Here is a 16,792-nt window from a genome sequence, read left to right on the forward strand (position 1 = left end):
CACTATGCTGTTGGTAGTAGCTTACTCGCATTCCTATTTTTTTATTCATTATTAAACCTACTCCTGCACTACCCCTATTTGATTTTGTATTTATAACCCTGTATTCGCCTGACCAAAAGTCTTGTTCCTCCTGCCACCAAACTTCACTAGTTCCCACTATATCTAACTTTAACCTATGCATTTCCCTTTTTAAATTTTCTAACCTACCTGCTCGATTAAGGGATCTGACATTCCATGCTCCGATCCGTAGAACGCCAGTTTTCTTTCTCCTGATAACAACGTCCTCCTCAGTAGTCCCCGCCTGGAGATCCGAATGGGGGACTATTTTACCTCCGATATATTTTACCCAAGAGGACACCATCTCATTAACCATACAGTAAAGCTGCATGCCCTCAGGAAAAATAACGGCTGTAGTTTACCCTTGCTTTCAACCGTTCGCAGTACCAGCACAGCGAGGCTGTTTTGGTTATTGTTACAAGGCCAGATCAGTCAATCATCCAGACTGTTGCCCCTGCAACTACTGTAAAGGCTGCTGCCCCTCTTCAGGAACCACGTGTTTGTCTGGCCTCTCAACAGATACCCCTCCGTTGTGATTGCACCTACGGTACGGCTATCTGTATCACTGAGGCACGCAAGCCTCCCCACCAACGGCAAGCTCTACGGTTCATGGGGGGGGATTGTAATAATAATAAATAATAATAATAATAAGCAAGCACCTGTCTACCCCCACACCTATGGCAGTGCTCCATGCCTAATTTGACACTGCTTTCTTTACTGTATATCCTAGCAGCCTGAGGTGTGCAGTATCTAAGCTGTGAAGTGGAAATGTTGCAGGACACACAGTAAATACTGCAAACGATCATGTGTGGAGGTTCTCCCGCTGTATGCATTTCCACATTAAATGTCGATTAAGTACAAGAACAGAAACAGGGCCTGCAGTGTATTTATCTTATCTCATTTATACCTATCAGTTCGCTATCTCAAATTTCAGTCATGACTCATGATGACGATTATTCACTCATATTCATGATGAATAATATTATTATGTTTACAGTTTTCTCGTTCATCAAAGCATCTCTTGTCAAATATTTTTTTCATGCGACCTACCACTTTCCTCCTCTATTCTAATCACGCATTTTCTTCAGTCTTTTCTTTCTTTACAAGATTCCTAATCAATTCTGTGGTGTTTAATTCTGGATGGTGTGGTGGCAATCAAAATTAAGTAAATCTAGCTTCTTCCAAAATTTTGGCAGTGAAATAAACAGATTAGGTCGGTGCTAAATAACTAATGTTAAAAACTCAGTTTTCATTAGATCTTGCTCATAATGTATGCGGTTACTGGTCAACTGTGGCATTATTCCTCTTTTCTAGCAAACTATATGAATGTGGTTTGTTTTCATAGTTCTTGTGTGACTAGGAGCGTTATCAGAAATGACTGTTCTTCTAGGATGTAATCCTGAAATAAACTGCATCTTTATGTGTGTTCTGAAATTTTTAAAATCCTTGTTTGAATGATAGTCTGAATTTTTGCTCTTTGGGAAGAGCTCAAGGGACAAAACTATATGTTGGCCATTACTTCCGTTTGTCAATTCTCTTCACACATTGTAATTTAACCAATAGTTGTCCACTCTGTAATTTGTATGAAAACACATCGTTATAAACTACTGGCTGCTTTAATTGTGATGCTTCCTTAATGTTATGGGCGCTTTCTGCTACTATGTCCTCTTTGTTCACACATGATTTCTTGTCTGTTCTGCCACCTTGGAAAACAAAACCCCAAAGACAAGAACTGTTTTTCTCAGAGCATATTTTCTATCCTTGAAGCTTTGCGAGTAGGGCTGTGAAATTTTAATGAAGTTTGTATTTCCCTGTGTTGGTCTTACTACTGCAGAAATTGCTACCTATTAATACATATCCCCATCATTAGCGGAATATTTACTGTGTGCACTTTGCTGCTTCTTTTTTTTGGGTAAATACTTGAATCCCACCCTGCCCCTCATTGTGTCCCTTCTATAATTAGCATGCAATCGACTTCTTCCAGTTCAACATTTTGTTGCGCATATCATCAGCACTGTCACTCATTTCACCTTCATGCCATCAGTAACAGCAGGCTTTCATACCTGTCCAAGAAGACATTTTCCATAATCACTTCCCATGCTTGCACTATGAGATGACAAAGCACATTACTTTGAACTGGAACGTGGTTGTGCCTAGTCATGTAATCAGCTTAGTTCACACTTTGACTGGGTGAATAGTTCACTTCATCGAGTAATAGTAGTAATTGATGTAGTCGTATTCGTTAGTAAAGCTCATTACGTGGATTGCTATTTGTTTCACAGCTTTCACTCTCTGCCTGCCTGTTATTTTACTACCGAGCGAGGTATCCCAGTGGTAAGACACGACTCATATTCAGGATGACAGTGGTTCAAATGCCCTTTGGGTCATCTAGATTTAGGTTTTCCATGGTTTCCTCAAATAACTTAAAGCAAATGCCTGGGTGGTTCCTTTGAAAAGGATGTGGTCAAATTCCGCTCCCAACTTAAGCTTGAGTTTTGTCTCTAATGGCCTTGTTGTTGACAGGATATTAAAGTCAGTATTTTCCTTCCCTGTTCTTTTCCTTTGTTTCCTTGTTTGATTTTTACTCATTTTTGTTTCTTACTTTATTTATTTGTTGCATAGGATCACAGTGACCTGTGCTCTATGATTAAGCATTCACAGATGGATATTAAATGATGATATCTTCATTTATTTTTCAGCATTTTGGATTTTGCTAAGGATAACGATTATACCCTCACAATGGTAGACAATCTTTTGGACCTTTTGACTAGTGGGGAACATAGCAAAACAAAAAAGATTTTGGAGGAAAGGCGAAAGTTACGCGAAGAGGAGGAGAAAATAAAACAGATGTTAGAAGGCAAAGGAAATTATTCCAACTTAGTAAATAATGAAAATGTGCCGCCTTTAAAGGAGAAAAAAGTGGATATGAACCAGCTTAAGACAATAAAGGATTTTGGTTTAGATACTTGTTTTCTTGACGTATTAGGTGAGTATACTGTGTGTTTCTATTACGTAGTTAATATTAAATAATGAAAAATTTCATTTTTACATTACATTTCCATGAAATTTCCTTTCAGAGAAGTCATTTTATCCCAGTGAGCAAAAAGCCGGTGATGAAGCAATGCAGTCCCAGTTAGAACAAACTTCATCTCTCATTCAGAAGCTCCAACAAGTTCAGAATGACAGGTTGAGTCTTCCTCCACCTATGCATTTATCACAAGTACCACATGCTTCAGATGGAGAAGTTCATCTAGGTATGTATTTTTGCTCTCTCTCTCTCTCTCTCACTCACTCACTCTCTCTCTCTCTCTCTCTCTCTCTCTCTCTCTCTCTCTCTCTCTCACACACACACACACACACACACACACAAAATGAAACCAGGAGTCTAATCTCCAGACAAGCTCATGGTTTTTACTTTTTCTGGTTGTAGATTATTGATTCAAAGCTATGTAAGTGAAGGCTCAATGCATCAGCATCACTGGTGTTTTTTTTTATCAGAATAAGACATCAAATACAATTCAGTTAGTTGAACCTGCCATAATTTTAAAACTCCACAAATTAAGGAATTTGGTCATAAAACATACAGTGGTGTTCTGTGGGCCCAGGTCCACTGTCACTGGTGTTATTATGAAGTGAACTATTCTAAAAGCACTAAACCTATTATCTGCATGGCCTAAGAAATTAATGATAGTGTCAACTGAACTCCAAAGAATACTGTACAAAGTAGTCATCAGATCATTTGTCATTTGGTGCAGTGGACTTTCACTGCAGATCAGGTACAGAGGACAATGACTGAACAATCCGCTAAGAGCCAATAGGACTCAGCTGCCCTAAAGCTACCGAACACATCATCATCATGAGGTTACACTTAGCAGAAAAAGAACAGTTGTATTTAATGGGCTAGATTGTTCACTTCCAACCATCTTTTTGATGAATTAGACCAGTGTTCATCGAACTTCTTTGCTCAAGAGCTAATGCTGACATTGTTGGCTGGCATCTCGGGATACATATTTGTCAGTGTTATTATTGATTGGTAACTTACATAAATTAGTATGTTATGAGCCTCTAATACACCAGCTACAGTGAGGGTGTGATAAGTTGACTCCCAGCCCCACAGCACTGATTGTTAAAAGTCAGCACTATTCAAAACACTTCTTGTCAACCATTGTCTGCTTCAAATCTCTGTCACGTTCAGCTACCTCAACATTCTGACACTGTAATTCCCTGATGGAGTGTTATTGTGTCCTGGGAGCAGATGATTAATTGTTCAATTATAATAATTGTACTTATATTTAAATGCATTATGCAATATGCGACATGATCACAAAAGTTTACTATATACTTTGAATTTCATTTTCCTTCTACTTGCTGTGTTGTGTTACAACAGTCTTAATTTGATTTCATATTCCTTTCTACATATATGTACTGCATTTGAACATGATCGTCTCTATAATGCCCAGTCACAATTCCATGTTACTTGCGCTTGAAATGTGTACCATATCACCTGATCGATACGAAGCACACATGGCCAGGAGTTGTTAGAAATCGAGGGAAAAAAATCAAACAGCCCCTTTCTCATATCCTCTAATTTCACAGTAGCTACTGTACTTATCCTTCTGCTCCTGCGGCAAGGAAAATAATTAATGTGTGTGTAAATATTTTTATTTGTTACTATTTGTGAGCAGGAAAGCTACACTCCTTCAAAGCTCTTATCTTTAGCTGAAGTTTTTTAGATTCAGCTGATGTTACTTACTAGGTGCATCCATATATGTTATAAAAGTGGATGTATGTGTATATGTTCGCATGTATGTATGTATGCATGTATGATCCGCATCTACACCTATGCCAGTGGGTCAATTTCATCCAAACTTGGTGCTTGTATCGCATGCTGTCTTGAAAGAACCACTGGATAAAAACCACTATCTGCCTCTCAAATGAGGGGGAGGGGTGGGGGGAAGACAGTGACAAAAAAGTGTACTTCACACCACACAGATGGCCAGACTATATTCAGTCTTTTTGTTGAAAAAAATCAGAAACTTTTGCCAAAAAGAAATTTTATTCCTGTACCGATTACAGGCATCCAGTGCCCTTCTTCAGAAGGTTGTAATCATCACATTATTTGTGATTTTGAAAAATAAGATGTATGTAGCATATTGCTGTGGTCATGTTGATCATTGTAACCTTCTGAAAAGGGCGCTAGGTTCCTGAAATTGATAAAAGGAAAAACTTTCTTTTGTGTAACTAGATGCTCATTAGCTCAACTAATAGAAAAACAGTTTCTGAAGATGAGTTAAATACTACACTCATCCTGTATCTACTATACTCATCCTGTACCTGATGATGAGAGTACTTAGTGACTTGCAACCAACTTTACACATAAATTACAATTTTTACAGGACTTTCTCTCACTGGCATCCCACTCAAAATGACGAAAGGAAAAAAGTTTATAGCTTACCACAGTTTCACTATTTATGCAGTATAACTACCATTTACTTTATTGCTTCTTAACTACTAACTCTATTTGTAACACATTTTTAAGATGGTGTTCACATGCATCAGGTGATATGAGCTCACATATATTGAGCTGCATGGAAAAATAACTGCAAGTTGAACTTCTAGAGGAGTACAGGTGTTATACAAGGTGGGGCAAATAAAAGTGGACTGGAAAACAGAGTTTCAAGGTACAAAGAAACACAACAGAGGAAAGAAAATACTATACTAACCATACTGTAGCAGATGTTTAAAGTGACCACAATTATCTCTTGGCACTTCTGGGCCCTGGTCAGCAAGGTGATGATGGCTGCCAGCTACAGTGGCTGAGCGGTCTGCCACTTCAGTCTGGAACCGCGCGACCGCTATGGTCGCAGGTTCGAATCCTGTCTCGGGCATGGATGTGTGTGATGTGCTTAGGTTAGTTAGGTTTAAGTAGTTCTTAAGTTCTAGGGGACTGATGACCTCAGATGTCAACTCCCATAGTGCTCAAAGCCATTTGAAGCTCTCTCTCTCTCTCTCTCTCTCTCTCTCTCTCTCTCTCTCTCTCTCTCTTTTTTTTTTTTTGGCTGATCGAAGCTTGACTGCTGGAATTGCTGCAGTCTCATCCTAAATGTTCTGCTGTAGGTCTTGAAGACTATGAGGGGTTTTGCGATACACCTTAGACTTGAGGGCTCCCCACATGAAGTAATCACACACTGACATGTCAGATGACCTAGGTGACCAGCTAGGGCAGTGATCAGATAGACCTCTACCAACAACTCTTGTCGGGCATGAAGATGTGTAAATGTGCTCCAAGATTCAGTTGGCTGTAGGGGCAGTTGCTCCATCCTTTTGGAAATAACCATAGGCCTTTTCTTCCTCCATTAATGCTGCTGCAAGTAGTTTCAAAATGTTGGCTATCCCCACTTTTATTTGCCACACCCTTTGTGTTCAAATATGTTTGAAATACGTTAGATTGCAGTGAAATATATGTGACATGTGAACAACGCCATGGGCAAAGAGCTGCTCCTAAACCCCTGGATCAATTTCAACCAAATTTTGTGCATTTGTTACTTACTATCTGGAAAAACACACATGGGAGTTAAAAACCAGCAACCTTCTATTGGGGTGGGAGCTATAACATGGAGAGGCAAGGGGCCAGGAGGAGATGAACAAAGAGTGGGAAGGAGGAGATGGACATAGATAGGTGGGAGGAGGAGGTGGACTGAGGGGGGGATGAAGGGGAATTGAACAGAGAGGAGATAAGGGGAACTGGACAGAAAGACTGGGACACTCAGATGTTTAGGACGGGTGGTAGGGATAGAGCATCGAGTGACATTATACTGAGTGCACTATCTGAAAATTACCTCGAGCAATTAAACAGAGAACTGACTCGTGGAGATAACATCTTGGACCTACTGATAACAAACAGACCAGAACTTTTCGACTCTGTAAGCGCAGAACAAGGGAATCAGTGATCATAAGGCTGTTGCAGCATCCATAAATATGGAAGTAAATAGGAATATACAAAAGGGGAAGAAGGTTTATCTGTTTAGCAAGAGTAATAGAAGGCAGATTTCAGACTACCTAACAGATCAATACGAAAATTTCTGTTCCGACACTGACAATGTTGAGTGTTTATGAAAAAAGTTCAAGGCAATTGTAAAATGCGTTTTAGACAGGTACGTGCTGAGTAAAACCGTGAGGGGCGGGAAAAACCCACCGTGGTTCAACAACAAAGTTAGAAAACTAATGCAAAAGCAAAGAGAGCTTCACTGCAAGTTTAAATGCAGCCAAAACCTCTCAGACAAACAGAAGCTAAACGATGTCAAAGTTAGCATAAGGAGGGCTATGTGTGAAGCGTTCAGTGAATTCTAAAGTAAAATTATATGTACTGACTTGACAGAAAATCCTAGGAAGTTCTGGTCTTAAGTTAAATCAGTAAGTGGCTCGAAACAGCATATCCAGACACTCTGGGATGATGATGGCATTGAAACTGAGGATGACATGTGTAAATCTGAAATACTAAACACCTTTTTCCAAAGCTGTTTCACAGAGGAAGACTGAACTGCAGTTCCTTCTCTAAATCCTTGCACAAACGAAAAAATTGTTGACATCAAAATAGGTGCCCAAGGAATAGAAAAGCAACTGACATCACGCAACAGAGGAAAGTCCACTGGACTTGATGGGATACAAATTCGATTCTACACAGAGTACACGAAAGAACTTGCCTCCTTCTAACAGCCGTGTACCGCAAGTCTCTAGAGGAACGGAAGGTTCCAAATGATTGGAAAAGAGCACAGGTAGACCCAGTCTTCAAGAAGGGTCGTCGAGCAGAAGTGCAAAACTAATAGGTCTATATCTCTGACATCGATCTGTTGCAGAATTTTAGAACATGTTTTTTGCTCGCGTATCATGTCATTTGTGGAAACCCAGAATCTACTCTGTAGGAATCGAGATGGATTCCTGAAACAGTGATCGTATGAGACCCAACTCGCTTTATTTGTTCATGATACCCAGAAAATATTAGATACAGGCTCCCAGGTAGATGCCATTTTCCTCGACTTCCGGAAGGTGTTCGATACAGTTCCGCACTGTCACCTGATAAACAAAGTAAGAGCTTACAGAATATCAGACCAGCTGTGTGGCTGGATTGAAGAGTTTTTAGCAAAGAGAACACAGTGTGTTGTTCTCAATGGAGAGAACTCCCCACGGTGGGGTGTTATGGGACCATTGGTTTTCACAGTATATATAAATGACCTAGTAGATAGTGTCGGAAGTTCCATGTGGCTTTTCGTGGATGATGCTGTAGTATACAGAGACGTTGCAGCATTAGAAAATGGCAGCGAAATGTGGGAAGATCTGCAGCAGATAGGCACTTAGTGCAGGGAATGGCAACTGACCCTTTACATAGACAAATGTAATGTATTGGGAATACATAGAAAGAAGGATCCTTTATTGTATGATTATACGATAGCGGAACAAACACTGGTAGCATTTACTTCTGTAAAATATCTGGGAGTATGTGTGCGGAACGATTTGAAGTGGAATGATCATATAAAATTAATTGTTGGTGAGGCTGGTACCAGGTTGAGATTCATTGGGAGAGTCCTTAGAAAATGTAGTCCATCAACAAAGGAGGTGGCTTACAAAACACTCGTTCGACCTATACTTGAGTATTGCTCATCAGTGTGGGATCGGTACCAGATTGGATTGACAGAGGAAATAGAGAAGATCCAAAGAAGAGCAGTGCGTTTGGTCACAGGGTTATTTGATAAGCGTGGTAGCGTTACGGAGATGTTTAGCAAACTCAAGTGCCAGACTCTGCAAGAGAGGCACTCTGCATAGTGGTGTAGCTTGCTGTCCAGGTTTCGAGAGCGTGCGTTTCTGTATGAGGTATCAAATATATTGCTTCCCCCTACTTATACCCCTCGAGGAGATCACAAATGTAAAATTAGAGATATTCGAGCGCACACGGAAGCTTTCCGGCAGTCGTTCTTCCCGCGAACCGTACGCGACAGGAACAGGAAAGGGAGGTAATGACAGTGGCACGTAAAGTGCCCTCTGCCACACACCGTTGGGTGGCTTGTGGATTATAAATGTAGATGTAGAAAGGGAAGAGGGAGCGATGAGCAGAGAGGGGGAGAAGGTGATGAACGCCGAGAGAGAGGAGAATGAGATGGACAGGGAGAGGGGTAGAAGGAGACGGACAGAGACAGGAGGGAGTAGGAGATAGAGTGTATGAGAGGAGTAAGAGAGGAACTCATTGAAATTTGGAGTAAGTACGTACTCTGGTAATGCTGAGTACTTAGCTAATAGTGTTACACTGAGAACCATGGGCTGTGCGAACATTTGATTTGGGCTGCAGTTTGACACCAGTAAATTAGAGCATTGATTGGGAATGAGCCCTATATGCTATTAATTACAGTGCATGTTTGGAATGAACAAAAATGGGGCTGCAGAGCTGTTCGGTTGTGTGTGTGTGTGTGTGTGTGTGTGTGTGTGTGTGTGTGTGTGTGAAGTAATAATTATATTAAAAACAAAGATTCCAAGACTTACGAAGCGGGAAAGCGCCGGTAGATAGACACAATAAATAAAACACACAAACACACACACAGAATTTCTAGCTTTCGCAACCAACGGTTTGCTTCTTCAGGAAAGAGGGAAGGAGAAGGAAAGACGAAAGGATGTGGGTTTTAAGGGAGAGGGTAAGGAGTCATTCCAATCCCGGGAGCGGAAAGACTTACCTTAGGGTGAAAAAGGATACGTATATTTGCACGCACGCACGCACACACACACACACACACACACACACACACACACACACACACACACATCCATCCATATACAGACACAAGCAGACATTTGTAAAGGCAAAGAGTTCGGGCAGAGATGTCAGTCGAGGCGGAAGTACAGAGGCAAAGAAGTTGTTGAAAGACAGGTGAGGTATGAGCGGCGGCAATTTGAAATTAGCGGAGGTTGAGGCCTGGCGGATATCGAGAAGAGAGGATATACTGAAGGGTGAGTTCCCATCTCCGGAGTTCGGATAGGTTGGCGTTGGTGGGAAGTATCCATATAACTCGGACGGTGTAACACTGTGCCAAGATGTGCTGGCTGTGCACCAAGGCATGTTTAGCTACAGGGTGATCCTCATTACCAACAAACACTGTCTGCCTGTGTCCATTCATGCAAATGGACAGTTTGTTGCTGGTCATTCCCACATAGAAAGCGTTACAGTGTAGGCAGTTCAGTTGGGAAATCACGTGGGTGCTTTCACACGTGGCTCTGCCTTTGATCGTGTACACCTTCCGGGTTACAGGACTGGAGTAGGTGGTGGTGGGAGGGTGCAGAGAATAGGTTTTACACCGGGAGTGGTTACAAGGGTAGGAGCCAGAGGGTAGGGAAGGTGGTTTGGGGATTTCATAGGGATGAACCGAAAGGTCACTTAGAGGAAGCCTTCTTGGTTACCTAAGCCTGCCAACCCAAAGTTTGGTACAGATTTATTGATGACATCTTCATGATCTGGACTCACAGTGAAGAACAACTCCTGAATTTCCTCACCAACCTCAACTCCTTTGGTTCCATCAGATTCACCTGGTCCTACTCCAACTCCCATGCCACTTTCCTTGACGTTGACCTCCATCTGTCCAATGGCCAGCTTCACACATCTCGTCCACATCAAACCCACCAACAAGCAACAGTACCTCCATTATGACAGCTGCCACCCATTACATATCAAACGGTCCCTTCCCTACAGCCTAGGCGTTCGTGGCAAACGAAACTGCTCCAGTCCTGAATCCCTGAACCATTACACCAACAACCTGAAAACAGCTTTCACATCCCGCAACTACCCTCCCGACCTGGTACAGAAGCAAATAACCAGAGCCACTTCCTCATCCCCTCAAACCCAGAACCTCTCACAGAAGAACCCTAAAAGTGCCCCACTTGTGACAGGATACTTCCCGGGACTGGATCAGACTCTGAATGTGGCTCTCCAGCAGGGATACGACTTCCTAAAATCCTGCCCCGAAATGAGATCCATCCTTCATGAAATCCTCCCCACTCCACCAACAGTGTCTTTCCGCCGTCCACCTAATCACCGTAACCTCTTGGTTCATCCATATGAAATCCCCAAACCACCTTCCCTACCCTCTGGCTCCTATCCTTGTAACCGCCTCCGGTGTAAAACCTGTCCTATGCACCCTCCCACCACCACCTACTCCAGCCCTGTAGCCCGGAAGGTGTACACGATCAAAGGCAGAGTCACGTGTGAAAGTTCCCACGTGATTTACCAACTGACCTGCCTACACTGTGACGCTTTCTATGTGGGAATGACCAGCAACAAACTGTCCATTTGCATGAATGGACACAGACAGACAGTGTTTGTTGGTAATGAGGATCACCCTGTGGCTAAACATGCCGTGGTGCACGGCCAGCACATCTTGGCACAGTGTTACACCGTCCGGGTTATCTGGATACTTCCCACCAACACCAACCTATCCGAACTCCGGAGATGGTAGCTCGCCCTTCAGTATATCCTCTCTTCTCGATATCCGCCAGGCCTCAACCTCCGCTAATTTCAAGTTGCCGCCGCTCATACCTCACCTGTCTTTCAACAACTTCTTTGCCTCTGTACTTCCGCCTCGACTGACATCTCTGCCCGAACTCTTTGCCTTTACAAATGTCTGCTTGTGTCTGTGTATGTGCGGATGGGTATGTGTGTGTGTGTGTGTGCGAGTGTACACCTGTCCTTTTTTCCCGCTAAGGTAAGTCTTTCTGCTCCCGGGTTTGGAATGACTCCTTACCCTCTCCCTTAAAACCCACATCCTTTCGTCTTTCCTTCTCCTTCCCTCTTTCCTGAAGAAGCAACTGTCGGTTGCGAAAGCTAGAAATTCTGTGTGTGTTTTATTTATTGTGCCTATCTACCGGCGCTTTCCTGCTTGGTAAGTCTTGGAATCTTTGTTTTTAATATATTTTTCCCATGTGGAAGTTTCTTTCTATTTTATTTACATCATCATGGAGTAATAATTACAAATACTAAAAAAGCAAATCATCATAGCTGTATCTCTGTAGTACTATATGCTTCGACTCCTACAGCCTCCATGAGTATTCATCTCATGATGGGATCTTTGAAAAACTGTGTGTGAATGAATAATGGAACAAAGATCTCCATAACAGTAGCTGAAAGGGACAGTAAATTAAAATAACTTGCTTTTACATGAATGCTTTATCTATGCAGAGATTGGTTGTCGTTGACAAAATGTTAAGTTCAGGTCACATTGAATAGATGCTCTTAACTATTTCTCATAACATTTTGATTATTTTCATCACAGCATGAAGTTTACGATAGAAATAGTGCTTACAGTAAACTCAGAAATAAGAACCAGTACCTCCATGCACTGTTTGAATATGCCAACTGAGCAAAATTAGAGCTCTCCTTGGTTGTTTTAATAATGATTTGATGTTGAGGAATCCTGATGTATATAAGATATTGTATCAGTATGGGAAAGCTTATATTGGTTAGATAGAACATTGCTGCTACAACCTGGTAAATCCACCATAGTGGAGATAGGTTATTAGGTTGGTGGATAGTAATAATCAGTTTAATGCAGATGAAAGCTTTACGTAAAACATTTAATCTGCATTAACCTGCATCAAAACAAAATATAACCCGGCTTGGCTGAATGAAGTTTTTATGGCAATTTAAAATAATGGTAAGTCATTCTTGCCAGTGGTTACCACATGATAGTGCTGTATGTATACATTACATTGGAGGCAAACTTAAAGCTTTTGGTTTTTAGAAGATTGCTCTCCAATATTAAAATCACTCCAATAAGATTGAGTAATAGCACATCATATGAAGATGATGGTCAGTGTACAGTTGAAATACTGACTAGAAGTTGGTCTGGTTGTGTACTGTTGCAGTATTGCATCAATTCATGGTTGCAACAGAACATTTACCACAGTGCATATAGATCAGACCAAAAAACATGGTGTAGTCTAAATACCAGACAAAGTGACATAGTTAAAGGGAGTAAAAATGAAAAAGTACAGAAATGCTGTACTTCCCTCTCCACACCCAAAAGGCTTAATCAGCAATTTGGAAGCTCTGTTCTAAACATTCACTTTACTATTTTGAAGCATGATAAAGTGTAACTGTGTTCCTTTGAAAACAATGAAACATTAACAGACACGTCTGCTCCTGTTTGTTAGGTTGTAGGTTACAGTCATTAAGAAGTAGTGTCCAATATTAAAAGCGCCTGCTCCGGTTTGTTGCCAACGAAAACTACCAATTTTAATGGAGAGTACTATCCCAGGAAATCCACAGTCATGTTCCCGTTAAAATGATTCAGTGAGGTAACGAACTGAAAGACTGATTTTTTAATCATACCACACCATAAATATATAGAGAGGAAATGTCAAATATATGTGTATACTTGTTTTAAAAACGAAATGTTTGCTTTGCCTTAGTGAGTAGTGATTGCTGTTGCTCATGTTGTAATGGATGAAAATAAATTCCTTGGTTAGTATAACTATGTGAATCAAATGGAAGTCAGTGATTTCTCTGCAATAGATTTACAGTCTTCTAACAGCTTTCAGCTTCACACACACACACACTATTCATATTAAAATACCACATATCTTACTATTATACATTGTGGCAGTCTATAAATTAACCTCAAAACACTCATATTTTATATTTCGTAATTAATGTGCAATTTAGATACACACAACAATTTTATTTTAGTTATTCCATGTTCTTAGTTAACTTTCACAACAAATTATTTTCTAATAATATACTATGGCTATTTTAACCACATTTATTTTGATTGTATTTCAGCGGATAGAATAACAGAAAGTCTTAAGGATATGGCTAAAAAGTTGCCACCTGCTTCAGTTGCTCCCGTTCCATCTATAAGGAAGGCGATGGGAATTTTGCCAAGTGAAATTGTTCCTCCAAACATAAACTTTGAAAAGTTACCTATGGCTGTCAGAAGTCAGCAGGCAGTGAATCAGACCAGTGCAGTTATGATGGACGTTGATAATGTTGTACAGAGTGCATTAACCCAAACAAGTAGCAGTGAGATGCCAGTAATACTTAGTGAGCCCTTAGCAAGTGGACATGTAATAGACGTTGGTGTGGAAGGCACTTCATCACATGCAGAGCATAATGAAGCATCTGTGAGCCTTGTGCCAGATTTAGAATCAGAACTGAGGGAATTTTTAGAAAGTGAACCTGCCCTTAGTAACTCTCCCCTTCATGACGACAAAACAATAGAAGAGATTCTTTCAGAATCATGATATAATGCTCTCCCGTGGGATATTTTTGATGACAGCTTACAATTTGATGATAAGAATGTCATTTGAATTCCATATATTTTATAAATTACACTTTATTTAAAATATGACAGAGATTTGTTGTTTATAGTATATGAAATACATACATCAAGTTTTATGATTTTAGATAATTTATTTTAACTGTAAAACTCAATTCTAAGTTGAGTTTGTTGTAAAATATTAAAACACTTAACAGACTGTTTATATATATAAAAATCCTTATTTTTTACATTGTAATGGAAAGTCTTAACATAAAAGCCAAATGTCAGTACTTACTCAGTGTTTGTTACAAACTGTGTCAGGCATTGCAAAAAACTGTGATATCCAATAGAATGAAGTGTCAGTGCTGTTAAATCTTTTTGGAATAATTATTGGAGGAGAATGACGACCCACTGTAAGTATGGTACACTAATCAAATGTTAAGTTCCTGTAAGAGGACAGGAATATGGTGCTTGGTGTTATCCTTAACTTCATGTAAAAAAAAAAAAAAATCATTATTGAATGAGGCCCAATCCTAATGCTCCCACCAAATGCACTGTTGTACATGTTGTTAATGTGTAAATACATTTAAGGTATCATAGTAATGGGGAAAGTGAATTGTACTACAATAATGGCTGTCGCCTGAAATGTCCTATTCTCCAGTCTCCAGACCCCATATGTTGGCAACTATAGACATTAACTTCCATCTGCTGTGATGAAGAGCTTCCCCATTATAAAATATTTTATTGTTATTTAACAATATTTTTGTATAATCACAGCTTCCCATAGTGAAGGCAGTATGCCAGTCAATCATATATAACCCATCACCCCCTCCCGCCCCGCCCCCAAAAAAAAGAAGAAAAAAAAGAAAAGAAAAAATCTTGTTTCAAATAGTATAAAGTTACTTCGGTGTAATTCTCTCATCTCTCCCTCCCTCTCTGTAGTTTCTCCTGTATAGTTTAGAAATATTGTAAGATAAATTATTACTGCTGATAATAAACGTCCTTAATTTTCAATAAGAACGAATTCCACATAAACCATAAAATTCTTTCTTAAAAATGTGGATTCATTGGATGTTGAGTGATCATTTCACCTGTTTGCAGGTGTGTACATTAAACCAAATTTAAATTTGAACATTATTATATTAAAAAAACTGTCAGCTTGTGATAAAACAAGCTTGCAAATTTTTATAGACACTGGATCAATCATTTTTGCATCATAGCTGTTTCATGTGTAAAGTGTGTTCACATTAGTTCTAGTTCATGTCTGTTCAAAATGTCACTTGAAATATTGTTAAATAAGATGTTTTGACTGTGTGACATGTAGGAGATTGTGCCAAATGTTTTTCTGGCTTACTCTGATTTAGTTCTGTTGTACTAAAAATTAAAAATGTATTTTGCTCAATGTCACTTTTCTTAATACAACTTTTCAAGTATATAGCAAAAATCGTATTGTAGCATACAAAATGAGTGTCAGTAGAAAAAAAAACTCTCATTGAACTGTAAGTTTCTGTAACAATGTTATAAGTGTCACCTTAAGAATAACAGTAGCACTTCCAGAATTTTGAGAGCAATTTTAAGAAATATATTGTATGAATGTATTAAGTTGTTGTTTAACTTCTTATTCTATAAATGATGTATGTGATATATCAAAATGGTGTGGAACACATCAATTTTACAAAATCTGCTTGTACATAACTTGAATGTAAGTATGGCTGTATGTTAGTTGTACACAGATACCTACATAAATACTTTGAGAAATTTTTGAAGTTTAATAATAGTCAAAACCGAAACTATCCTTTCACATCCATTATATGTACAGTTGAATTGAAGTTTGAATTGCATACATAGAGTAGTAGGAGTTGTTCAGTAGAATTTTTTTATGAATCATCAAATTTTTTTGTACATCACATTTAGTGTTTCATTGATTTGATGGAGATAATGAAGACAAATTTTGTTAGGTGAATATTTAGAATGTGTAACTGTTAACAATCTCTTTCAAACAATGAAGTAGATTTTATGAAAAGATTAAACCCAGACTTGTGTGTGTCATATGGAAAAATTATGCCAAATGTTGCACCACAATGCACTAAGCCATAATATTAGGCAAGATAAATTATTGATCGCCACGTTACACAGTAAGCACTGAAGTTGGACTGTTTGATGGGAGTGACACAGTGCTTTATTTTATTTTTTGTCAGTGCTACGCATAACAATATTGAACTTGTCAATTTAATTACTAAATTCTGTTTTTATACTATGTGGCCTCAAAGTCTATGAATACCCCACTTGAACATGCTGTATGTGACATCAGGTTACACATCCAAGAGCATAAAAATGTAGGTTCAGTGTGCAGTATCAGATAAAGGTTTTCTGCCAGAAAAAAAAATCATTAGCAAGAATTAAGTTAAAACACTGTGACAAATTTTGGGAGAGTTGAATATGGC

At 39.5% G+C, this 16,792-nt stretch overlaps 1 protein-coding gene across 4 annotated transcripts in view; it reads left to right on the forward strand.

The window, feature by feature from the left end:
• LOC126271901 (bromodomain-containing protein 7) overlaps positions 1-16,107 on the forward strand; it is a 133,861-nt gene extending 117,754 nt beyond the window's left edge. For all 4 annotated transcript variants that reach the window (XM_049974285.1, XM_049974283.1, XM_049974286.1 and 1 more), the window contains 3 exons: positions 2,757-3,043; positions 3,135-3,311; positions 13,871-16,107. In XM_049974285.1, the coding sequence (XP_049830242.1) occupies positions 2,757-3,043; positions 3,135-3,311; positions 13,871-14,331 (925 nt within the window). In that variant the 3' untranslated portion in view covers positions 14,332-16,107. The remainder of the gene's footprint in view (positions 1-2,756; positions 3,044-3,134; positions 3,312-13,870) is intronic.
• The last annotated feature ends 685 nt before the right edge of the window (positions 16,108-16,792 follow it).

Source organism: Schistocerca gregaria, chromosome 5, assembly GCF_023897955.1.
Source record: "Schistocerca gregaria isolate iqSchGreg1 chromosome 5, iqSchGreg1.2, whole genome shotgun sequence".
In the NCBI taxonomy this organism is placed as follows: Eukaryota; Metazoa; Arthropoda; class Insecta; order Orthoptera; family Acrididae; genus Schistocerca; species Schistocerca gregaria.